This window comes from Ceratotherium simum, chromosome 19, assembly GCF_057802395.1.
Source record: "Ceratotherium simum simum isolate JZ-2026a chromosome 19, ASM5780239v1, whole genome shotgun sequence".
In the NCBI taxonomy this organism is placed as follows: Eukaryota; Metazoa; Chordata; class Mammalia; order Perissodactyla; family Rhinocerotidae; genus Ceratotherium; species Ceratotherium simum.
The window spans coordinates 281,449-309,152 of NC_141918.1; the positions used below are offsets into that span (position 1 = coordinate 281,449).

The window sequence follows — 27,704 nt, forward strand, 5'->3', positions numbered from 1 at the left end:
ATTATTCACAATAGCCAAGACTTGGAAGCAACCTAAGTGCCCATCAGTGGATGAATGGATAAAGAAGATGTGGTGTACACACACACACACACACACACACACACACACACACACACAGGAATACTACTCAGCCATAAAAAAGACAAAATCTTGCCATTTGCAACAACATGGACGGACCTTGAGGGTATTATGCTAAGCAAAATAAGTCAGATGGAGAAAGACAAATACCATATGCCTTCACTTATATGTGAAAGATAAATACATAGATACAGAGAATAGATTGGTGGTTACCAGAGGGGAAAGGGGTGGGGGGGAGGGCAAAAGAGGTAAAGGGGCACACAAGTACAGTGACGAATGGCAACTAGACTTTTGGTGATGAACATGATGGCATCTATATAGAAGTCAAATTATAATGATGTACACCTGAAATTTATATAATATTATAAACCAATGTGATCTCAATAAAAAAATAGTAATAATAATGCTATCTCTCTGGGTAGTGGAATTATAAGCAAATTTCACTTTCTTCTTTACACTTAAATGTGAGCATCTGATTTTGTTACATTGGACACATATTACTTTCAAATTCTTTCATTTTTATCAGTCATATATGCATGTAGTATACACAGAGGCAAATGGTTCTACAAGGCCTATTTTTAAAAAGTAACCCCCACCCTTCTACCCTTCATTTTCCATTACTAGGATACAACCATTTCATCTTTTAGCCATTTCTAAATTACATGCTTATATTGCATTTTCTTGGTTTTTCAAATTTGTTATTATCTACTGACTTCCCACTGTATGAGACATGATGCAGCTCTTTCATACCTGTGATGGTCAGACTCTTAGGGTGGTCCAATGATCCTTCCTGGGGTTCATATCTAGGTAGTAAAGAATTTAACCCAACTCAAAGAGAGGTCCTACCTTTGCCATTGGCTTCTGGGAGGTACATGCCAGGGAGCCTAACACTGTGATTTATGGTGGGGCTTTGGGTCACACCACTAGTTGTGGAGCGTTGGAGACTGAGGTTAGACATGTGGGCAGCCCACCACTGAGCTCCCATAAAAACTCCGGACAGTGAGCCTCAAGTGAGCTTCCCTGGTTGGCAATATTCCATGTGTAGTGTTATATATCCGTGACTCCACAGGGAAAGGAGAATAGAAGCTCTGTGTCTCATACCCTCCTGGACTCTGTAATAAACTGTAACCCTGAGTGTTTCATTCAGTTCTGTGAGTCTTTCCAGTGAATTATCAAACCTGAGAGTGATTTGGGGAATCTCCTGAAATTGCAATTGGTGTCAGAAGTGAGGTTGATCTTATGGGAGCTGTTTTCCCCCTAACTGCACAGTTGGCTAAACTGACACAACACCCTTGAGTGATTTCCCCTCCCCTGAGTATGGGTGTGAGCTGTGACTTGCTTCCAACCAATTAGATATGGTAAAAGTGATGGCATGTCCATGATTACATGTATGTAATTATGTTAAATAAGACTGTAGCGCCCCTCTTGCTGGCGTCTCTCCCTCCCTTGCTGGCTTTGAAGTGAGCTGCCATGTTATGGGCTGCCAGTGTTGGGAGATTCACATGGCAAAAAATCAAAGGAAGTTTCTAGCAGCTGAAGGCAACATCCACTGACAGTCAGAAAGAAACTAAAGTCCTCTGTCTGACAACTGGAAAGAACTGAATACTGCCAACAAAAGTGGATCCTTCTCCAGTCGAGCCTCAGATGAGACTGCAGCCCCAGCTGATGCCTTAACTGTAGCCTTGTGAGACCTGGCACAGAGCCATGCCCAGAATCTTGACCCACAGAAACTGTAAGATAATAAACATGGATTGTTTTAAGCCACTAAGTTTGTGGTAACTTGTTATGCAGCAATAGGAAACCAATACAATCCAACCCCCTCTACCACCACTATTACCACACCAGCACTCAGCCTGTTGCCCTATCCTCCTCATATAATTAATCATAATTTTGATAAGACTAATAATCAATGCAAAGAGAAGAGATTAGTGCTTACCAGAGGGGAAGGGGATTAGGGGGTAGGCATAAGGGGTAAAGGGGCACATTTATATGGTGACTGACAAATAATAATGTACAACTGAAATTTCACAATGTTATGAACTATTATGACCTCAATAAAATTAAATTAAATTAAATGTAAAAAAGATTAATAGTCAATGGTTATATTACTTTAACTTCATAAATAGTTACTACTGAGCAATATTCTCAAATCAAACTATGATTACTTTTCTTTTCTTGCACACATTCATTGTTTCCTGGAGTTAAAAGGAGCTTGGATTTTTTTTGTTTGCCTAGTTTTCTATTTATTTATCATTTACTGTCCCCGAAACTCTCCTCCAAATGTCTAACTTTTCTCTTAGTATGTTCAAACATAGTAGGCTGTTAAACAAGATACATAAAATGCACAAACCATAAAGGAGAAGACTAATAAATTCAATTACATTAAAATTTTAAATTGTTTGCTAAAACAGACTAAAAACAGTAAAGACGATCCACACAGTGGGATAAGTTACTCATTGTGTAGACAACAAACAAACCATAAGTATCCAAAATACATAAAGAATTTTTAAAAAACAATAAGAAAATGATAGAATAGCCAAGAAGAAAATGCACAAAATATATAAATATTAAAAAGTTAAAAGACAGTAGCTGCCTCTGGGTTGAATGCGCCTGAGCACAGAGGAAAGAGAGTGACAGTTTACTCCACACCTGTTTCTCTGAGTTCTGTGCTATGTGTATGTATTGCCTTTTCAGAAATACATACACATACTAAAAATAAAAATAAATAAGAGAAAATAAGTTGTATGTTGTATATTTAGCCACACCCTATATTTTTCTACAAGATTATGAATTTCCTGAGACATGTAGAAACCATGTGGAACTTAATTTTTCATTTTCTTCTGACCTATCCTAACATACAGGACAGGTCATTGCTCTCAAATATATTTGTATGTTGAACAAAACCTACCAGTTTTATGGAGGCCATGATCATTTTTAATATTGTCTCTTGCAACCTTCCACACATTTGTGCTTGGTGAGAAGTGGGGTTCAGTAAGTGCATGATGAATTTAATTAAGGTGATAATGTACTTTTTCCTTCTTTTCATTCCAATCTGGTAAAGCTTTTAGATTTTAAATACTCTTTTTGCCTTTTATTCCTTAACTAATCTCTTTCGTAGGATAATCAACCCTTTTATACTGATTAGGGTTTATTAAGACAAACTGAGAGCTAAATATTTACATTCATTTTAGTCAATCACTGCTGCAACAAATTTCAAACACTGCAATCATTATACACTCATTCTAATTCTTGATTCTTTTTAAAAACATAATTTCAAAATTCACCAAAAACTGGAAATCCATTGCTTCTTTCATATTCAATTTGCTTTGACAGAAATTCTTTACTTGGTTTTTCAATTTGGTGTGGAGAGAACAGATTGACTCCAGGAATGAAATAATGCTCTAGACGCTCTGTCTCGAGGCAGTGAAGGAAGTATGCCACACAGCTGCCAAAGCAGAGCTCCAGGTCCTCGCAGCGCCACTGACTGTCAGCCGGGTCCCGGGTACATACATGAAGGAAGGCCGTTTTCACATGGTAAGAACAGAATTTATCCAGTTCCTTTCGGTTTCTGAACTTTTTTTTCAGTTGTTCTAAAAGATATTTCATTAGTTTTAAACAATCTTTCCTGTTGAATAAAAAAGACAACCATTTATTTTTACTGATTTACAATCTCTTTCATTCCACAAAGAGCTTTAGCCATCTTATAGGAAAAACATATAAAGATACGAAAAACAATACAGATATTAAAATACATATAAAGATACAAAAAACAATAAAGATATATAAATAACACAAATATAGAGTCACTCTAAAATCTGATTATTTTTTCAAATATATGCTTTGAAGTTTCAAAAACATATTTTTCCCCATTCCTAGCTTAAATATTTTATTCTACCAGGATTAATTCAACTATATGAAACTGGCAGGTATTTATATTATTCATCCAGTTATTTAGTACCTAGAAAAACCTCGTTTCAATTTTTATAAAATTATTTTACCTTATTGGACTGCAAATATTTACACTATTCATCCAGTTACTTAGTAGTTGACAAAATTCAATGTTTATAAAATTATTTAGCCTTATCAGCAATATATTCTTCCTAATGCTTGCTTCCAAGCCTGCATATGAAGCTAAAGAATCACCCTGAGCCTGCATGCTGGGCATTCTTGTTTTGATCTTTTAACTTTTGTGACCCTTATACTGGACAACTTCAGAAATTCAAATGAACGATTCCTTTTCAACCTTAGTTCTTTATGGTGTGTATGCTACCAAGAAAAATAATTACCCATCTCTTAGTGTTATTTCAAGTTTAGCCAGTCAGTCTCCAGCCTTCAACACAGCCAACCCATCTAAAGCAAGCACCACTATCCAGTAAGAGTGATCCTTTGCCTCCTCCCATTATGTGACATTAATACTCATTACCTCGAAGCACCAGAACACTAAGACACATCCAATGTCATGGCTAGTGTTCACACTCTTTCACTCTGTCTCACTGTACACATCCACCTGGTGCAGGTTCAGGACTGTGATCCCTGGCTTTGCCTTCTAACCACACTCTTTACTCCATCCTCAGGATCTGGCTTCCCTGGCTTCAGGCTCACCCTCTAGATAACACTCTAGGTCAGTCCAGCCATGCGCTGCCCCAGGACTCAGCCCGGCAATGATCTTCTTCAGGTTTGAGCTATGCAGCCAACAAAGAACTAAACATCCCACAGATAATCCCTCAGTGAACAAAATAAGGGAGTTACCTGCAACATTTCACTCCATTAATTTCACAGCATGTTTTAGATTGTCCATGATTTTTCAAAATATCCTTTTCAATGTGAGAGAAGGACAGCCGCCATGTTTCTTCTTAATTTCCAAAAGAAAAATAGAAAAGCACTTTACCAAAACATCCACATATAAACAACACAATATTTAAGTGATTTCCTTCCTTATCAGGGGGAGATAAACTAAAAGAAGTGAACAGATAATGTAATTACATATTAAAACAAATGATTTGAAGCAAACACTGGTCTGAGATAGCAAAAAATGGGGCGGGAAGGTCAGAGTTTAATATAGTTAGCCATGGTACGATGTATTTTGTTTATTTTTGGATACTGTCCTTATATTTGTATTTTGTTTATTTTTTATACCATCTTTGCAAGTTTTGGTATTCATGTAAAAGGAACTAGAGCACGTTTCGTTTCTTTCTATTTCTTGGGAGAGTTTATGTAAGAAGAGAATGATGTCCCCTATTCTCCTCAAGTTTTACCACAGCTGACTCTTTTAAGCTCTGACCATCCTATTATCTAGTTGCTTTTATACTGGGAATGCATGGTTGGTTTATAATTTAAAAATCAATCAATATAATCCGTCACATTAACAGAATAGAGCAGAAGCATATGATCATATCAATAGAAACAGCAAATACAGCTAAGAAAATTTAACATTCATTCATCATTTAAAAAAAAAACACCTCTCAGCAATTGAAATCTGGATGGAAACTTGATCTGATGAAAGGCAGATTAAAAAGAAAACACACGAGCATGATAATATAAGGTAACAAGTTGAAGTTTTTTCCTTTGAAATCAGGAAGGCAGCATGCCTGCTATGCCCATTTCTGTTCAACATGCACTGTCTATCCTAGCAAGCGTAGTAAGGGAAGGAAAAACGGGGATAGCACTGGAAAGGGAGAAACAAAGACACCATTATTGCTAGGTGACATAACTGCATATGTAGAAAAGAAGCTGGCTGACAGGTGTGTGAGTTCAATATATTCTTCAGTCTATTTTTCTATTGGTTTAAAATTTCTCATAATAAAAAAGTACAATTACCTATGAGTAAATCTAACAAAAGACACACAAAACTTCAGTGGAGAAATCTAAAACTTCACTGAGAAGTATCAGAGAAAATCTAAATAAATGGAGATGTGTACCCATACATGGATTGGAAGACTCCTCGTAAATATATCAAGTCTCCCCAAATTCACCTATAGATTCAATGTACTCTCAATCAAAATTCCAAAAAATGTTTTTGTGGAACTTGACAAGATAATACCAAAATTTTTATGAAAACGCAAAGAGTCAAGAATATCTAAAACACTCTTGAAGGACAAAGAGGAGAACTTGCCCTACCAGATATCAAGACTTGTAAAAGCTACATTATGTATGACAATATGGTACACTGCAAGGATAGAGAAAGAGTTTAACGGGACAGAATAAAGAGTGTAGTGATAGCTACACAATTATATGGACAATTAACATACAGAAAAGGTGGCCCTGAGCTGGGTGTGCTCATTGCCACTGTATAAATCCATTTATGACATCCATTTATGCCATTCTAGAAAGGGCAAAACTATAGAGATGGTAAACAGATCAGTGGTTGCCAAAGATTTGGGATGACCAGGGTTGCATAAGTGAAGCATAGGTGACTTTTTAGGGCAGTGAAACTATTATGTCAGGGTAGGTACATGATACGATGCATTTGTCAAAATGAGTAGAACTTTCTAGCACCAAGAGTGAACCTTAATGTATGCAAATTTTAAAAAAATCATTTAGGAAGTCAAAGGATCCCAGAAAATAATGCAGACTGTGAAAAGGGACTCTAACTGCATTACAAATGTATGAAACAACCTCCCTGAAGGAGGTGGGGGCAAAAGGTGCTGACAAGTTACTTTATAAACGAGGTATGTAAGAATGAAGGCAAAACGAACTGTACACAAGCACTGTACTCTTGTTGATAATTGCTTCCCACGGGGAAATGGGTTTACAATTCTGAAACAACTATACACGTATACTGGAACTGAACAATTAAGTAAACGGGTGTCAGATGGTGGGTGCCAGGTTTTTCACTGTTGGAATGAGAGGTTACAGATAGTAAGGAGAGAAGGTTAGAATGATCCATGTTGTAACGGATTATAGTTAGAGACATCAGTATGAACTCATGTATAACTTAATATAGTACAGGTGGTTACATACAGAAATACTTGCAGATATGTGTGTATACTGAGATGAGTATACATACATATATTTCCTTGCTCCTTCAGCTGAGAAGGATGACACCTTAGTAGCAGAGTACACATAGCACTCAGATCTTGTTTTCTAGTATATTCTCCAATAAAAGGATTCAGGGCTTCTTGGAGAAATGACTGATTACAGGACTGAAGCGGGAAATATATAAGATGAGCCTGGAGCATCTGGCCAGAAAGTGAGTTAGTGCTGAAAACAAAAAACAAAACACCCCACAATTATGGGAGGTATGTTAAAAGGACACAGGAGCCAACTGAAAGGGACCCTAAAGGCCAAAGCTGGAACACTTTAAGCCATAAAATAAAGTAGTATTGGATTACAGCCCAAAGTATAAAACAAATACCATGAGTCCATACTGACATAAATGATTCAGTAAATAAATAAATGGGGGAGAAGAGACAATGCAATGAATTCTCCCATGCAAAAGAATTCCAAATAATTTGTGTAAATACTCTGCTCTTAAAGAACTGGAGCATAACTCCCCTCTCCTTAAGTTTGAACTGTGCACAGTGACTCCCTTCCAAACGGTACGGGACAAAAAGGGGGGAAAAGAGCAACTCGACAGTGAAGAAAGCTGACAAACACGACCTCAGCCAGGTGATAGGTCAATATCAGCAGTGCTAAGTCATGTCCATGGCATGTACCCTTGATGTGATGTGAGGCGAATGCCACTTGACCTCTGTGGTCTTCCTCCCCAGACCCAGAACTCTAGTCTAATCCTCAGAAACATCAGACACATGCCACATGAGGGACATTCTACAAAACCCTGACTAGTCCTCCTCAAAACTGCTCAGGTCATCAAAAACAAGGAGAGACTGAGGAACTGTCACAGTCCAGAGGAGCACAAGGAGACGTGATGACTAAATGTCATGTGGTGTCCTCGATGGGATCCTGGGAGAGAAAAAGGACATTAGATAAAAACTAAAGACTCAAGTATGGGCTTTAACAATACTGTATCAATATTATTAATTGTGACAAATGTATCATATTAATGTAAGATAATAGGGAAATATGTATGGGGTATAGGGGAACTCTACTATCTCTGCCATTTTTCTCTAAATCTAAAACTATTCTACAATTAAAACTTGATTTTAAAAAATTACTTTGAAATGTCATTTCTCACTTTTTGGATTATTGGCAAAAATTCCAAAGTTTAACGAGTTCTGCTGATAGTGCTGAGGGTGAAATAGGTACTCTCATACACTGCTGTGGGAATGCAAATTGGTACAATCCCCGTGGAGGTGATTTTGGCAATATCTAGCAAAAATTGCATATGGATTTACTTCTTGACTAGCTGTAAAAATAAAGTGTAAAAAGGAATGGGCACTACCTGGATAGAGAGCTATGGAGTGATATCCAAGATATCTTATGATGTAAAAAAAGGAAGGTGTACTTTTTATCTTAAAAAGGGAAGTAACACATGCATATATATATATATATATATATATCTGTATATACTTATATTTTTTACAAATGAAAGGTAAACCAAAAACAATTAAAATGGTTTCTGATCAGTGAAGGAGAGAAGAGGGGAGAGGGGACACGAATGGAAGCTACGTTTCTCTAAGAAGACCTTTTTCTATTTTGAAACCATGTGAATGCTTTTAAAACAAAATGCTTATAAAACAAATTTAAATCAAAATTTAAAATCCAATATCTAAAATTAGAAACCATAATGAAACAAATTTAACTCTGTTGAGATGGGTAGTTAACCACCTGGAGAAATATTTTATGTGGGTTTAAACTTGATATTTTGACTGTCCTTTCATCTCAAGAACAAAAGAACTGCAAAGAAATCTTCAACTGTTTTGTTATAATTATACTCTTGGTAATAATACTGGTATTATTATTTTGAAACAGATATAAAGAGTAACAAAACAAGTTTGAAAATTTTAATTAAAAATCAAATAAATTATATTTTTAAAAATATAGCTTGTGAGACACGGAAATGTCCAGTAAAATGTTTGGAAAGGAAAAAGGTGGGTGTTATAAATGCCTGCAATCTAATCCAAGTATTTTCATTACTAATATCCTCCACTGTTCAGTCACTTGGGGACACACACACACACACATACACACACACAGGCAGGGTTTTGCCTGAATATCAATCATCTGGAATGATGAGAGATGGAGAAGAGCCAAGGGTAACAGAGAGCAGAGGTCAAGTGAGCACCCATCACTAGCCTCTACTTTCATCTTAATGAAAGGATGTAAGCAACTATCCAACCACACTGGCCTTTGTACAGCCACAGGGCCACTGAAGGCCTCTTTCTCATCTCTAGGCTGATCTGTTTCCCAGTCTTCCCCAAGGCAGTCGGCAGAGGGCCAGCAAGAGGGTGGTATGGGTCCTGTTGAGATTTCTCTATCACATACGCTGAGGGTTTCTTGGGGCAGCCATTCTAGAAATTGTTCAGGGGTGCAACCCTTCTTTGCAGAAAGCTATGTTCCCTTTACAAAGCCATGAATAACGATATATGTAATTCCCTCTTATAAATATGTCTTCTTGCAGAAAATGACTCCTATATATATGCAACATACAAAGTTGTGATCTGTGTCCACAAAACCACAAGCCACCACACTAAGCTTGATTGACCATTTCTGCGCTCTCTTCAGCAACACTCATTTATAACTTGGTTCATTTGCTTTGTGGTCTCCTCCAATCTCCCTGCAGTCGAGCAGTAGTAGGTGCCAAAAATCCTTATATAAATTTATAAGAGAAAAAGAAAATATTAGCTAATTTTTTCTCAGGTGGCAGAATAACTATGCCCTTTTCAATTCTGTCTCTTACCAAACTCCCATTCTGTAGCCTACTTAGCCTGATGGCTCTTGAAATGACAACAGCATTAGTTGATTTTTTACGGTCCTAGTATATAACATTAACAACTCTTTTGTACATCTTTAAGTTAACCTTCACATTCAAGATACCTTGAAAACCATTTCCTTCCTTTGCATGCTTGGGTACCAGGTAAAACGGCTGTCGTCTTAGAGTGTTCCTAACTTTCACTCCAAGCCAGTTATCGATGGGCAGGCCTTCCTTGGTGCTAGCAGGCCAGCTGCTTTTTGACTCCAGAGCCAGGATTATATCCACGGCTATTTCTTTAGGTTTGCTAATAAGTAGCGTTACAGCAGGGCTCCCTCTCCTCTTCCTCTCCACAATGACGTCTGTGTCTGTTTAAATGTATAAAAGGGAAGAAAGGGTTTATCAATCCAATTTTCTCTGAAAACACACAGAAAATAATAGAACTATGATTAGAAATCTATAAAGTGCTAAATGTACAGTGAAAATTAATTCTAAAGTGGAAACTGACCCCACAAGGCAAAGTGTTTTACTCATTTAACCAATATTTATGGATGCCTATCATGGGGGGCTTGTCAAGATTCTGTCTAGTATATATGATGAGGAGCCCCTAGAGACTTTGGGGTTTGGGAGGACTGTGATTAAATTTTCATCTAACTTTATGGATGGCAGTTTGGAGGGAAGCCTGGAGAAGAGGTCAGAGGAGTAAGCAGCAGGGAGGAGAGAGGCAGTGGAGAAAACCACAGCAAGAGCCCAACACAGAGGGTGGGCGCCTGTGCTAGCACAGAGGCCATGAGCATCAAGGCACAGGGAGCAACCCGTGTTCACTGCAGCATTAGTCACAATAGCCAATACATGGAAACAACCCGAGTGTCCACTGATGGATGAATGGATAAAGAAATTGTGCTACGTACATAATGGAACATTATTCAGCCTTAACAAAGAAGGAGATCCTACCATTTGTGACAACATGGATGAACTTGCTGAGTGAATTAAGCTAGACACAGAAAGGCAAATACTGCATGATCTCACTTATATGCGGAATCTAAAAAAGTAGAATACAGAGAAGCAGAGAGTAGAATGGTGGTTACCGGGGGCGAGGAGGTGGGGAAAATGGGGAGGTGTTGGTCAAAGAGCACAGAGTTGCAGTTATGTAAGGTGAGTAAGTCTAGAGATCTAACATACAGCATGACATCCATCATTAATACTACCATATTCAATACTGGAAATGTGCTAAGATAGCAGATTTCAGTTACTCTCACCACACATAAAAAAAGGTACGTATGTGAGAAGATATGTTAATTAGCTTGACTGTGGTAATCATTTCACTATGTATATGTATATCAAAACATCATGTTGTACACCTTAAATATATACCATTTTTATTTTTTATAAAAAAGACACAGGTAGCAGAAGTGAGAGCAATTAAAGAAGTTCAAATCAGCAGAACTAGTAGATGGACTGAATCTGTGAGGTAAGGAATAAAGTAGGAGTCTGGGATGCCATGCCAGGATTTTGGCCTGGGAAATGGTTGATGTTGATTCCATTCTGCAGTATAGAGTAAGCAGCAAGAAGAAAGATAGGGCAGAGATGAACGTCATTTTAGACACCTCAAGCTCTAGGTGCCTGTAGGACACCCAAGTGGAGATGGCCAATGGGCAAGTGCCTGTGGTGGTCAGAAATTCGGGAAAGGCCTCTAGATGAGAGAGATGGGATTTGGGGTTGTACAAGCAGTAGTTAGAGATTACTCCTAGATAAGATTTCTGGAAGGAACCACAGTGAGAGGGAAGATAGAGCACTAAGGAGAAAATCCTAGAGAACATCCTCATTTTCTTATCAGAAATCTGCAAACCTACCCACCTCTTTTACCCATTATATCCTTCTTCCCTCCTACTACCACTGAGGAAATGCCCGTCCACCTTTTTTTTTTTTAATTGTGAGGTGACACAAAATGTTTTTTTTTTATTGTGAAATTTTTGTTGTACATTATTGTTTGTCAGTCACCATATAAATGCATCCCTCCACCCCTTGTGACCACCCCCCACCCCCCTTGCCCCTGGTAACCACCAAACGGTTCTATCTGTCCGTGTGTTGGTTTATCTTTCACATGTGAGTGAAATCATGCACTGTTTGTCTTTCTCTTTCTGGCTTATTTCGCTTAACATAATACCCTCCAGGTCCATCCATGTTGTTGCAAATGGGATGATTTTGTCTTTTTCATGGCTGAATAGTATTCCATTGTATATATATACCACGTCTTCTTTATCCAATCATCAGTTGAGGGACACTTGGGTTGCTTCCATGTCTTGGCTATAGTGAAGAATGCTGCGTCCATCCACCTTTTAAAGGCCCCCCCTGCACATGGTCTCTGGATCCCTCCTTCTCACCTTCTCAAGCACCTTGCTTCTTCAGTTCTCCCTTCTCCTGCATCAGCAGCCTCCCATCCATACTAGATCATTCTTATCTGTGTACAAAGGGTTCTAGTGTCTCATTCTAAAATATACCTCTCCCTTGACCCTATATCTGCCTCCTCCTCTGCCTCATCTTTCTACTGCCTTCGCAGCCAAAACTTTCTAAAGAGTTGTGTACACATGCTGTTTCTACTGCATCCCTGCCCTTTCTCTCGTGTGCTCATGACCCCACTGAAACTTCTACGTAAAAGTTACCAAAACCCCCATAAGTCCGAAGACCAAATCCAATGGTTTTCTGGATGTCAGCAGCACACTAAACAGTGACCACTCCTTCCGCAAAACACTCACAGCCCCCTCTTGCTCCTTCTCTTCTCCTCAACCTCTAATGGGGTCCCCTTCTCACCACTCTACTTAACATTGCAATCTCCCCCATCCTATCCCCAACCCTCCTGATCCCTCTCACTTTACTACACTTTTTCATCATAAGACTTACTACTTTCTAGCATACAAGATAATTATGTTTTCCATTTGGTATTAATTGCATGTCTGCCTTTACATGATTATTAGGTACAGAAGGGTGAGGATCTTCATCTATTTGTTCATTAATATATCTGAAATACCTAGAACACCCAGCACATTGGATGATCAATGAATACTGATTAAATTAATGAATAAATGAATCCACACTCTCTGCCTAGGTGGTCTCATCCATTGCCAATGTCGTTTATATGTTTACATGCAGCCCAAACGTATTGTCTGAACTCCAAACCTATGTCCAACTACATACTTGACACATTCACTTCAAGGCACCAGAGGAATCTCTAACTTCACCTATCCAAAGCCAAACTCTTAATTCATACCCCAAAATACATTCCTCCTCGGTCCTTCCTATCTTAGAAAATGGCATAATCAATCCACACAGGTGCTCAACCCAAAAACCTGGGAGGCTTCTTTACTTCAATCCTCTCTCTCACCCCTACACTTAATCCAGAAGTAGTGCTACTATAGCTTGGATATGTCTGCTTCTCTCCATCCCCAGCCCCCCGCTCCCACCCCCATCTAAGCCACCACTATCTTTCACCTGAACTATTACAATATTTTCCTTTCTCATCTCCTTATTTGCCTTATAATATCTTCTCCATAGAAGCCACAGTAACCTTTTAAAAACACAAAGCCAATCATTACTCCCTAATTAAAACCTGGCTTCTCAATGAACATGGAATAAAATCTGAATTCCTTTCCAGGATCTACAAGTCCTTGCAGAATCTGGCCCCTGGCCACCTCTTCAACTTCATTTCATGTCATTCTTCCCCTTGTCCACATGGGCCTCTTTTTATTCCTTGAGCTTGCCAAGCTCTTTTCTGCCTTAGGGCCTTGCTCCACCACCCACTCTACTCCAATTGCTACCACTTCTCCCAGTTCATTCCCTTCAGAGCAATCACCGCAACCTGTGTTTACAAGCTTCAGGCTTCAAGAGGGGATCCCACCGATTTTATTCAACAACATATACCAAGTGACACAGGCAGCAGTTCAATGATTAGTCAATGGAGACCAAAATAGAGCCAATCAACATTTAGGAAGAGTATCAAGAAAATGTAATAGACTAAAAACAAGAGCAAAGAACTGTTTCTAGAAGGTAGTAGTCAACATCCTGCTGCAGAGAGGTCAAGAAAGATCAGGAAAGGAGTGTTTGGCAATTAGTAGGTACAATTACGCCTTTAAGAATCAAAAGTCAAAAATCTTACCTTCGATGTGTTTAATTTCTTCCTTAATGATTTTCCTAAACTTGGACAGCATCTTAGAAGCTGATAATATTTCCTCTTCTAAAAACTCACTCAGAGGATTTCCTTTGGGATTTCTTTTGAACTTCACAAAGTAATGAGCACCACTGTTGCAATATTCTTCTAGCTGAATTCTGGGGACCTCCAGTTTGAACATAACATCAAATTCATTAGGAGAAGAAATCTAAAAAAAAACGTAAAAAGAGCACTGAAATGTTTGCTTGTGAATATTTTCCAAGCAAATGCAATTTTTTTCTTGAAATCTCCACTTAAAATTCTACTTTGAGGAGGTGACATCAGCATCACGGGGGAGCGAACTCTTCCCTTAGACTCTCCCCCCAAGATACAACAAAAAGGACATTCATAAACCAACAGAGGATATTCATGCAACACAAGAGACATCTGAGAGACCCATACAGCCATATGTCTGAAGGTGGAGGTGCCGGATCCTGCGGGAGGAAGTGGAAGAAGGTAAAGGGATCTCCTCTCCCTCCCCAGCAGTGACCTAGGGCACGGGACCGTGCGCAGCTCTGAGAAGAGAGTGGGGAGGGGAAGCTCTCTGTGGGAACACCTTCACTCCCCGAGTTGCCTCCCAGCCATGGGGAAGCTCCACACAGAGGAGGCTAAGCTATTGTGGGGTGTCTTCATCAAGCCAGCACCTCAGGAGAGCAGATAGCGACGGAAGAGCAAGAACGGTCCTGGGATTGCACACATCAAACAGAACACCCCTCCTCCGATCCAGCGCACCAGCTCAGCCAATCGGCCAGAGCAAGGGACCGCGGCCAGAGCACGTGCACATGCCTTTATAAAGGAGCAGCGAGCAGGTAATCGCAGACAGGCCCTGTCAGCATAGATTCCCAAGGACAGGCACAGACACTGCAGGCTAAGAATACACAGCTCCTGACCCCCCGCCCCCAGTGGTGGCAGGTGGGATCTGTGACCAGATGCTATCACTATGCAAAGGCACAAATCCACCCCATCAAATAGTATGAAAAAATATATTAATACTCCAGACCGGAAGAAACATGACAAGCACCCAGAAATCAATCCTGAAGCCACAGAAATTTACAATCTAAATGACAGAGAATTCAAAATAGCTATCATAAAAAAACTCAAGGATTTACAAGAAAATTCTGAAGACAGTTCAATGAAATCAGGAATAAAATTAATGAACAGAGGGAGTTCTTCACAAAAGAGATTGAAACTATAAAGAAAAACCAATCAGAAATGTTGGAGATGAAAAACACAATCATGAGATAAAAAAAATCTGGAGTCCTTTAATAACAGAGCTGATATTATGGAGGACAGAATTAGCAGTTTGGAGGACAAAAATGTACAAAAGCTTCAGATGCAGGAGGAGAGAGAACTAAGACTAAAACAGAAATGAAGAAATTCTCTGAGAAATATCCAACTCAATTAGGAAATGCAACATAAGAATTATAGGTATTCCAGAGGGAGAAGAGAGGGATAAAGGAGCAGAAATCTTGTTCAAAGAAATAATAGGTGAGAACTTCCCAAACCTGGGGAAGGAGCTGGAATTACAAGTAAAAGCAGCTTATAGAACATCTAATTACAATGTAAAAAGACCTTCTCCAAGGCATATAGTAGTAAAACTGTCAAAAGTCAATGACAAAGAAAAAATATCAAGGGCAGGAAGACAGAAGAAAATAACTTACAAAGGAACCTCTATCAGGCTTTCAGCAGATTTCTCAGCAGAAACTTTACAGGCTAGGAGTCATTAGAATGATACATTCAAAATTCTGAAAGACAAAAACTTTTAGCCAAGAATACTCTATCCAGTGAAAATATCCTTCATATATGATGGAGAAATAAAAACTTTCCCAGATAAACAAAAGGTGAAGGAGTTCATCACCACAAGAACCCCCCTACAAGAAATGATCAAGAAGGCCCTCATACCTGAAAAAAAAAAGAAAGGGTTTACAAAGCCTTGAGCAAAGAAATAAATAGGCAGACAAAATCAGAAAATTGCAGCTCTCTATGAGAACAGGTTGGCAAACACTTAATTATAACGTAAAGATAAAGGGAAGAAAAACATCAAAAATAACTATAATTTGTCATTTTAATCACAAACTGACAACACAAAACAGAATAAGTTGTGACAAGAATAACTTAGAAGGAGAAGGGGAAAGGGATGGAAACTGCTAAGACTAGGGAACTAAGAGGCTATCAGAAAATGGACTATCTTAGCTACAAGATTTTTTTTGTTTTTAATGAGGAAGATTAGCCAGGAGCTAACATTTGTTGCCCATCCTCCTCTTCTTGCTGAGGAAGATTGGCCCTGGGATAACATCCGTGTCCATCTTCCTCTATTTTATATGTGGGATGCCTGCCACAGCATGGCTTGATAAGCAGTGCACAGGTCCATGCCCAAGATCCGAACCTGCGAACCCTGGGCCGCCAAAGCAGAACATGCAAACTTAACCACTACGCCACCGGGCAGGCCCCTCACCTACAAGATTTTTTTATACAAACCTCATAGTAACCACTCAAGAAATAATCAGAACAGAGACACAAATGATAAATAAAGATAAAACTGAGAAAAACAACATAGAGAACTACCAAACTGAATTGGCAGTACGAAATACATGGGACGAGCACAGGGAAATACAGAACAAGTGGAAAACAAGTGATAAAATGGCAACATTAAGCCCTCATATATCAATAATCACTCTAAATGTAAATGGATTGAATTCTCCAATCAAAAGACACTGAGTGGCTGGATGGATTCAAAAACAAGATCCAACAATATGCTGCCTCCACGAAACACATCTCAGCTCTAAAGACAAACACAGGCTCAGAGTGAAGGGATGAAAGACAATACTCCAAGCTAATGGCAAACAAAAGAAAGAAGGTGTTGCCATACTTATATCAGACAAAGTAGACGTCAAGATAAAAAAGGCAATAAGAGACAAAGAGGGGCAGTATATAATGCTAAAAGGGACATTCCACCAAAAGGACATAACATTTATGAATATATATGCACCCAAAACAGGAGCCCCAAAGTACCTAAAGCAGGTATTAAAAAACCTAAAAGGAGATATTAACAGCAACACAATAATAGTAGAGGACCCTAACACCCCACTTACATCAATGGATAAATCATCCAGCCAGAAAATCAACAATGAAATAGTGGAATTAAATGAAAAACTAGACCAGATGTACTTACTAGAAATATATAGAACAGTCCATCCAAAAACAGCAGAATACATATTCTTCTCAAGTGCACATGGAACATTCTCAAAGATAGACCATATGTTGGGAAACAAGGCAAGCCTCAATAAATTTAAGGAGGTTGAAATCATATCAAGCATCTTTTCTGACCATAATGCTATGAAACTAGAAATCAACTACAAGAAAAAAGCTGGGAGAGTGGCAAATATATGGAGACTAAACAACATGCTACTGAACAACCAATGGATCGCTGAAGAAATTAAAGGAGTAATCAAAAAAATATCTGCAGACAAATTAAAATGAAAGTACCATATCATACACCATACCAAGTCATATGAGATGCAGCAAAAGTGGTCATAAGAGGGAAATTCATAGCAATACAGGCCCACTTTAACAAACAAGAAAAATCTCAAACAAGCAACCTTAAACTACACGTAACAGAACTAGAAGAAGAAGACCCAAGGAAGCCCAAAGTCAGCAGAAGGAGGGAAATAACAAAAATTAGAGCAGAAATACGTTGAAACCAAAAAAAACAGTAGACAGGATCAGTGAAACTAGGAGCTGGTTCTTTGAGAAGATAAACAAAAGATAAGCCCTTAGCCAGACTCACTAAGAAAAAAAGAGAGAAGGCTCAAATAAATAAAATTAAAAATTAAAGAGGAGAAATGACAACAGATACCACAGAAATATAAAGTATTATAAGAAAATACTATGAGAAACTATAAGCCAACAAATTGGACAATCTAGAAGAAACGGATAAATTCTTAGACTCATACAGCCTCCCAAAACTGAATCAAGAAAAAATAGAGAATCTGAATAGACCAATCACAAGTAGAGACGGAAACAGTAATCAAAACCCTCTCAAAAAATAAAAGTCCAAGACCAGATGGCTTCTCTGGAGAATTCTGCCAAACATTCAAAGAAGATTTAATACCTACCCTTCTCAAACTATTCCAAAAAATTGAAGAAGATGGAATATTTCCTAACACATTTTAGGAGGAAAATATCACCCTGATCCCAAAGCCAGTCAAGGACAACACAAAGAAGGAAAATTACAGGCCAATATCACTAATGAACATAGATGCAAAAATCCTCAACAGTTTGCCACTGAATACAGCAATACATTAAAAGGATCATGCACCATGATCAAGTGGGATTTATACCAGGGACACAGGGATGGTTCAACATCTGCATATCAATCAATGTGATACACCACATTAACAAAATGAGGAAAAATCACATGATCATCTCTATAGATTCAGAGAAAGCATTTCACAAGGTCTAACATCCATTTCTGATAAAAATCCTCAATAAAATGGGTAAAGAAGGAACATACCTCAACATAATAAAGGCCATATATGACAAACCCACAGCCAACATCATACTCAATAGTGAAGAACTGAAAGCCAACGCTCTGAGAACAGGAACAAGATAAGGGTGCGCACTCTCACCACTCCTATTCAACATAGTACTGGAGATTTTGGTCAGAGCAATTAGGCAAGAAAAAGAAATAAAGGGCATCCAAATTGGAAAGGAAGAAGTGAAACTCCCACTGTTTGCAGACGACATGATTAGAAGATGTCTAAAGGAAACATATAGAAAACCCTAAAGAATCTATCAGAAAACTATTAGAAATAATCCACAACTACAGCAAAGTTGCAGAGTACAAAATCAACTTACAAAAATCAGTTGCATCTTTGCACTCTAATAATGAGCTAACAGAAAGAGAACTCAAGAATACAATCCCATTTACAATCACAATGAAAATAATAAAATATCTAGGAATAAATTTAACCGAGGAGGTGAAAGACCTATACACTGAAAACTATAAGACATTATTGAAAGAAATCGATGATGACATAAATGGAAAGATGTTCCATGCTCATGGATTGGAAGAATAAACATAGTTAAAATGTCCATACTACCTAAAGCAATCTACAGATTCAGTGCAGTCCCAAGCAGAATCCCAACGACATTCTTCACAGAAACAGAACAAAGAATCCTAAAATTTATACAGAACAACAAAAGACCCCGAATAGCCAAAGCAATCCTGAGGAAAAAGCTGGAGGCATCACAATCCCTGACTTCAAAATATACTACAAAGCTATAGTAATCAAAACAGCATGGTACTGGTACAAAAACAGACACACAGATCAATGGAACAGAATTGAAAGCCCAGAAATAAAACTACACATTTGTGGACAGCTAATCATTGATAAAGGAGCCAAGAACATACAATGGACAAAGGAAAGTCTCTTCAATAAATGGTGTTGGGAACATGGCACAGCCACATGCAAAAGAATGAATGTAGACCATTATCTTACACCATACACAAAAATTAACTCAAAATGGATTAAAGACTTGAATGTAAGACCTGAAACCATAAAACTCCTAGAAGAAAATATAGGCAGTACACTCTTTGACATCAGTCTTAGAAGAATCTTTTCAAACACCATGTCTACTCAGGCAAGGGAAACAAAAGAAAAAATAAACAAATGGAACTTCATCAGAGTAAAGAGCTTCTGCAAGGCAAAGGAAACCAGGAACAAAACGAAAAGACAACCCACCAACTGGGAGAAAATATTTGCAAATCATATATCCAATAAGGTGTTAATCTCCAAAATATATAAAGCACTCACACAACTCAACAACAACAACAAAAAAAACCTGATCAAAAAATGGGCAGAGTATGTGAATAGACATTTTTCCAAAGAAGATATACAGATTACCAACAGGCACATGAAAAGATGTTCAACATCACTAATCATCAGGGAAATGCAAATCAAAACTACACTGAGGGGGCTGGCCCAGTGGCGCAAGTGGTTAAGTGCACGCGCTCTGCTGTGGCGGCCTGGGGTTCGCCAGTTTGGATCCCGGGAGCGGACCAACGCACCGCTTGTTAAGCCATGCTGTGGCAGTGTCCCATATAAAGTAGAGGAAGATGGGCATGGATGTTAGCCCAGGGCCAGTCTTCCTCAGCAAAAAAAAGAGGAATATTGGTATCAGATGTTAGCTCAGGGCTGGTCTTCCTCACAAAAAAAAGAAAAAAAAACTACACTGAGATATCACCTTACCCCCGTTAGAATGGCTATAATCACCAAGGCAAAAAATAAAATATGTTGGAGAGGATGTGGAGAAAAGGGACCCCTCATACACTGCTGGTGGGAATACAAACTGGTGCAGCCACTATGGAAAACAGTATGGAGATTTCTCAAAAAATTAAAAATAGAAATAGCGTATGACCCAGCTATCCCATTACTGGGTATTTATCCAAAGGACATGAAATCAACAATTCAAAGAGACTTACACACCCCTATGTTCACTGCAGCATTACTCACAATAGCCAAGATGTGTAAGCAACCCAAGTGCCCATCGACTGATGACTGGATAAAGATATGGTGTATACACACACACACACACAAATGGAATACTAATCAGCCATAAAAAAGACAAAATCATCCCATTTGCAACAACATGGATGGACCTGGAGGGTATTACGTTAAGCGAAATAAGCCAAAGACAGACAAACACCATATAATTTCAGTCATATGTGAAAGATAAACGAACACATGGACAAAGAGAACAGATTAATAGTTACCAGAGGGGAAAGGGGTTGGGGGGGTGGGCAAAAGGGGTAAAGGGGCACATATATATGGTGACTGAAAAATAATAATGTACAACTGAAATTTCACAATGTTAGAAACTATTATGACCTCAATAAAAAAACGTAAAAAAAAAACCCTCTACTTTGAAAAGCAAAATTCCTAATATTTATATCCTTTGGGAGTGGGACTAATGGAACTGGGAGAGCATTATTGGTTTTAGTTTGTAGGTTCCATATTCATTTTTTTTACCACGAGTATGCATTACTTTTATAATTTAAAGCAATTTTAAATGATAGCATGTAAGCTTTAAAAATCTGTACCAGTCTTTTTGTGAGTTTAAAACTTAATAAAATTAAAGACCTTTAAGGTGCTATCTTTTACATCACAAGATACACACTGCAGCCACACTCCTGTCACAATGGTCTCAAAAATTTGAGCAGTCACCTGCCGGCTAGGTGAGCAAGGGCCATCTCATTATAGCTGCCGGTCACCTAAGTGAGTGTGAGCTCCAGGTCATGAACTACATTAGTGTCTTTGAACCATAGCATTTTAGAAGCTTCGAAGAATTTTTTTCATCTGCACAATAATAATAATTACAGCAATTATAATAAAGGATTATTTTTCCTATATTAAAAATGCCACAAGTCTTCCATTTGTTAGGAGTACGCCTCAAATACAGCCATTGGACTGTACTATTCAACATGGTACCTAGCAGCCACAAATGTCTACTGACCATGTGAAATGTGGCTAGTCTAAACTGAGATGTACTGTGTTGGGTACTGAACTGTGTCCTCCCAAAAGTGGTATGTTGAAGCCCTAACCCCCAATGTGACTGTACTTGGGGAAAGGACTTTTAGGAGGTAATCAAGGTTAAACAAGATCATGAGGGTAGGGTCCTAATCTAATACAGTTGGTGGCCTTACAAGGAGAGAGAGAAAGAGAGAGATTGCTTTCTCTCTGCACACATGCACCGAGGAACACAGTGAGGACACAGGGAGAAGGTGGCTGTCTACAAGCCAGGAAGAGAGCCCTCACCAGAATCTAATCATGCTGGCAGCTGCATCCTGGACTCCCTGCCTCTAGAATTATGAGAAAATAAATCTCTGTCATTTGAGCCACCCATTCTATGGTATTTTTTACCATAGAATGGTACCATATGGCAGGCCATGCTGACTAGGACATATTATAAGAGTGAAACAAACACTTGGAGTGACGTTGGCAGGAATGAAGTAAGAGCCTCTGAAAATCCACTCTTCCATACAAGCAACAAGAACATGGGCAGAAATAGTCAAATCCAACTTTTTCAGATCTCTGTAAATTAATCAAAGGCTTGCAATAATCCAAAGAGGATTTATTCAAGAAAAACGGCTGAATGCTATTAAGAACAGTGAGCTCTGCGGGCATTCTAAATTGCCCTACTCTCACCCCCAGTAACATAGAAGGTTCTCTCATTCCCACTCCCTGTTGGAAACCCTCCACCAAAAATAGCCACTACTCTGACTTCTAACACCACAGATCAGGTGCGCCTGTTTGGGAACATCATATAAACTGAATCATGTAGTAGGTACTCTTTTATATCTGACTCCTTTCATTCAACATTATGTTTGTGAGATGCATCCATACTATTATGTGTATTGGTAGTTTGTTCCTTTCCATTCTATGTAGCATTCCACTGAGTCAATGGAATATACCAAAATATATCTACTTATTCTGTTGTTGAGTAGTTGGCTCGTTTCCAGTTTTTAACTACTACAAACAATTCTGAGTTTAACTATTACAAAGCTGTTCTGAGCATTCTTCTATATGCCTTTTGTTGGACATGAGCCCTCATTTATATTGTATATATACCTAGGAGTGGAATTGCTGGACCACAGGATAGGCATATCTCCAACTTTAGAAGAAACTGTCCATTTTCCAAAGAAGTAGTACCAATTTATCCTCCTATCTTCAATCTAAGGGAGTTTCAGTTGTTCCCAATCTTCTCCAACACTTGGAATTGTCAAATCTTTTAAAATTTTAGCCTTTCTAGTGGATAGATATGTGGTAGAAGTTCATCACCATTTTAATTAACATTTTCCTGATGATTAATGATGTTGAGCACCTTTCATATGTTAATTGCTATTTGGACTGCATATTAAAATGTCTGTTCAAATCTTTTGCCAAATTTTAAATCAATTTGTCTTTCTTTCTCTTATTGATTTGTACTGGTCGTTTGTCAAATGTATATATTGAAAGTATCTTCTCCGAGTCTGTGGCTTGCATTTTCACTCTCTCAATGGTGTCTTCTGATGAACAGTTCTTCATTCTTTTTTTTTTTTTAAAGCCATTTTATTTTATTTTATTATTTTGTGTGTGTGTGTGGAAGACCAGCCCTGAGCTAACATCCATGCTAATCCTCCTCTTTTTGCTGAGGAAGACCAGCTTTGAGCTAACATCTATTGCGAGTCCTTCTCCTTTTTTTTTCCCCCAAAGCCCCAGTACATAGTTGTATGTCATAGTTGCACATCCTTCTAGTTGCTGTATGTGGGACGCGGCCTCAGCACGGCTGGAGAAGCGGTGCATCGGTGCGCGCCCGGGATCCAAACCCGGGCCGACAGTAGCGGAGCACGCGCACTTAACCACTAAGCCACGGGGCTGGCCCAACAGTTCTTCATTCTAATCAAGTCCAATTTATCTATCTTTTATGGTTAGCAATTTTAGTGTCCTATTTAAGAAATATTTGCACATCTCAAAGTTATGAAGATATTCTTCTATGCTTTTTTGTAGAAGCTTTATTGTTTTATCTTTCACCTTCACATCTGATATATCTCAAATTAATTTTTGTGTATGATATGTGGTAGGTGTCAAAGTTCATGTTTTTCCCATATGGGTATACAATTGACCCAGCACTGATTATTGAAAGGACCATCCTTTCCTCCACTGAATTACATTACTGTACTTATTGTGTATTGTATTGAATTATATATGCAGGTCTGTTTCTGGACTTTCTATTCACTTGGCCTATTTGTCTATCATTGCCCCAATAACAACTGCTTAATTAGGACAGCTTTATAGAAAGTCTTGCTCTTTGGGAGAGTAAATCCTCCAACATTTTCTCCTTTAGAATTGCTTTGGCTATTTTAAGTCCTTTGCATTTCCATATAAATCTTATAATCAGCTTGTCAATTTAAACAAAAAATTGATGGGATTTTGACTGAGACTGCACGAGGATAGATCAACTTGAGGAAAACTGACCATGATATAGTTTTCCATTTATTCAGTCCCTCTTCAAATTTATTCAGTAATGTTTTGAAGTTTTGAACATCTTTAACAAGATTTATTCCTAAATATTTGTTTTTGATGCTATTGTAAATGGCATTTTTAAATTTTCATTTTCACTTTTTTTTGCTAGTATACTGAAATATTTTGATTTTTGTTTATTGACTTTGTATCCAGGAACCTTGCTAAATTCACTAATTTGTACAAAAATCTAATCAAGTCATCTGTATATAATAACAGTTTTATTATTCCTTTTTCAATCGTATGCATTTCATTTCTTTTTCTTACCTTGTTGCATTGGCTGTATATATTCCTTTGCCTGGTCCTTTTTTTGTTCAACATTATGTTTGTAAGATTCATTCATGTTGTTGCATGTTGTAGTTCGTTCCTGTTCTTTACTGGTTAATGTGTCACTGGTTAAAACCACTAGATTGATGTCTATATAACCTTTTCACTCAGTCCAAACTTCATAATTAGTAAAGTGCATTAACATCTAGGACAAAAAGAACATTATGGACTGGCAATTCTACACGAATTTTCTACAAGAAATTTTCCAGATTTTCACCTAGAACTTGATAATATTACAATAAAATATATGAATGGAAATGTGTCAATATAGAAACAAGTAAATAAATTACTGAGAAGCATGTTTTGTCTATCCTTTTACCAATTATAAAGAGTCTGGAATCCAATTGTGAAATCCAAGTGTATGCATAACAAGAAAATACACCAAAATGATAACAGTGACTAAAATAAACAGAAACAATATGGTTCTTCTATATGCTTTTCTGAGTTTTCCAGGGACATCAACATGGAAGGGGCAAATATGGGAGAGGCTGAAGAAAGAAGTAAGGAGGAGGGGTGCCATTGTGCTGTGGGTGCCTGCTGGAGGGCAGGCAGTGGGTCAAACCTACAATGAACCCATATGTATTTTATAATCAGTTAAAAAGCAATAAATACATTTTAGATAAAACAAATTTCATTGAATTTCTTTCCATCAGCATGAGAGTGGTTCTGAGGAGACTGTTCTCTAAATGTCTTATTGTTCTCTAGTTCTAATAACTTTCTTTTTCCTTTGGACCCTCCATGTAATTGAACTGATTGATATTTATGTAATAAGAATCATGCTCAAGACAGATAGTGTGATGAAAGTTTTGCTCACCTGACTTTCAAGGAACTTTAGATGGAATTATATGAGTGGTCTTCAGTGCTAAAGAGTTACAGATCCAAAGACTGATACATACACTATCTTTTTGACAATAAACAAATATCACTGGGTGTACACCAATGAAATGAGTGGTTGTATAGGGCACAAAGTTGTGTATAACATTGCATGAGAATGGAGCTTACAATCTAGGTGGGAAGCCAAAACAAAAATATGTGAAAGCTTTAATCTCCACTGAAGGTAACTATCTCCACTGAAGGTAACTAAGTTAAACACTTACTATTGGAATGAAATCTGAATTTGCTACCCTGAGAAGACAGGGTTTGTCTTAAGAGAGAGCACCCATCCTTTCTTCTTGAGCACATTCATTCATTCATTCACTTGAATGCTTGCTATGTGTTAAGGCTGAGAGATACACAGATGCATAATATTTGGCCTGCTCTCTTAAGAGTTTATAATCCTAAAACCCTAAATCCCAAATTTTAAAATCATCTACCTTCTGGAGGACAGTAGCTAATCGAATACAGTCAATATATAATTCTAAAATAAATTATGATTATCTAATAAAGATATGCTGTCAGTCTCTATTCCCGTTCACACTACACCCAAGATCTTACACAGAGCTAATGGAGGTGCACAGCCCCGCACTCAGAAAACTGACTAGGCCAAAAACCACTAAAGAAAGCTGCCACCGGTTGGGGAACAGACTTCAGCAAGGGATCTGCTCCTAAACCTTCAATCTATGTTGGAATGAGGACTTGAATGACTCAACCACACTCAAGCAAATGGAGCTGTGCAAGACACATTTAAAAACAATTCCATCCAACGTGTATTCGGGAAGTTTGCTTTTCAGTATCTGTAGATTTTCTCCTAAATTTTTTTTAACATCACCCACTGTGAGCTCCCAATGACTTCTGTATAAGAAATTAAGGAGAGAAGGAGCCCGCGGGGGCTGCGAGGACAAACTGAAGATATTTCTCCTATGGAGCACAGATGTCCTCCTTACAGGAACATTTCATAGATATATTGATTCTCTGGAATCTTTCGCAGACTAGTCCTGTTTATCCAAGTCAGAATCCGACCACAGACCACCAAGTACAGCACAGTTACAGGTCTCGACACAGGTCTGCTTGCTTGCATGAATGAATCTATACATTTGAATTCCCTCAGTAGCAGTGTCTTGACCGTAGCTAGCAATCAATACTGGACAGCTCTAAGTTCGCTGGATGTGCAGATGAATAAACGAACCAACAAGTGTTCGTCGTTTTAATCAGAAGTTCGTCACAGGCCGCGAAAGAACACGAGTCTGAGTTCCTTAGCGGGGAGGCGCGGCAGCGTGGGGGCTGGGGAGGGCTGGGAGCGGGCGCGGAGGGAGGGCGGGCGGCTCACCTTCACGCGCTCGTAGTAGCTGCCGGTGCGCAGCAGCGTGACGCCCCTGAACTCGGACTCGCAGCGCTGCAGTCTCTGCACCAGGTGGTCCACAACGCGGTTCACCACCTCCGCTGCCGCCGAGATCTCCTGGCGGCTCAGCCGCAGCGTCTCCAGCACCGCCCGAGGCCTCCAGGCGCCGGGCGCCGCTTCCCTCGGGCCGAAAGTCGGGGCGGGGCCCAGCGGGCCGAGGCCGGGGTGCTGCGTGGGTCCGGGCGGGGGCCTCGGCTTCCCAGCGGAGCGCGCGCCCCGGTCGCGGCGACACCCGGCACCAGGGAGGGGCGGCCCCGGGGCCGCGGGAGGCGGCCCGTCCGCCGCGTCCCCCGCGCTGGGCGGCGCCTGCCCGGTGCGGGCCCCCGCGCGCGCCCCTGCGGCCTCTCCCGCGCGCCCGCGGCGCCCTTGCTCCGCGTGGGGCCCGGCGCCCTGGCGGGGTCGCCGCTCTGCGCCTTGGGCCGGGCGGCCGCGGGGACGCCCGCAGGCGCGCCGGGCTCCGTCGGGGCGCCCTCCCCACCCTGCGCCGGAACCCGGGGCGCTGCCGCCCCGGCCTTCGAAGCTGTCCGCGTCGCCTTTCCGCGCCGAGGGTCCATGGCTGGCGCTCCCTGATCTCGGAAAGGCGACCGGGCTCCGGAAAGGCCCAGGAGGAGGGACCGACAGTCGCGGTTAGAAATGAAACTTAAAGATCTGGCGGGAAGGCAGCGCGCGCGGAAAGCGATGCGCACGCCGGGAGGTCACGAGGGCCGCCCCGCGAGGCAGGCTTCTCGGCCTCCAGGGCGGCGGTGCCGCGCGGGACCAGACGACGGAACCCCAGGGCGCAGAGGACGCTCGCCAGCTCTGAAAGCCAGATGCGTTTGCTGGCGCACCGCCTGAAATAATGTGGACGACCACAAACCTTCTCGCACATTGAAGTTGACAGGAAAACTTTTTCAATGGAAGTTTAAGGGTTATTTTTTATTAATGGGAAATTGAAAATGTTCAACT

The 27,704-nt window shown here is 39.6% G+C and overlaps 1 protein-coding gene across 1 annotated transcript; it reads right to left on the bottom strand.

The window, feature by feature from the left end:
• CGAS (cyclic GMP-AMP synthase) lies at positions 1-27,383 on the bottom strand (the record flags this gene model as incomplete). The annotated part of the gene is made up of 5 exons (XM_014781042.2): positions 1-3,703; positions 4,828-4,930; positions 10,015-10,257; positions 14,043-14,262; positions 26,688-27,383. Coding segments are annotated over 5 exons (1,614 nt in total), but the record flags the coding sequence as incomplete, so codon positions are not given.
• Positions 27,384-27,704: the final 321 nt, after the last annotated feature.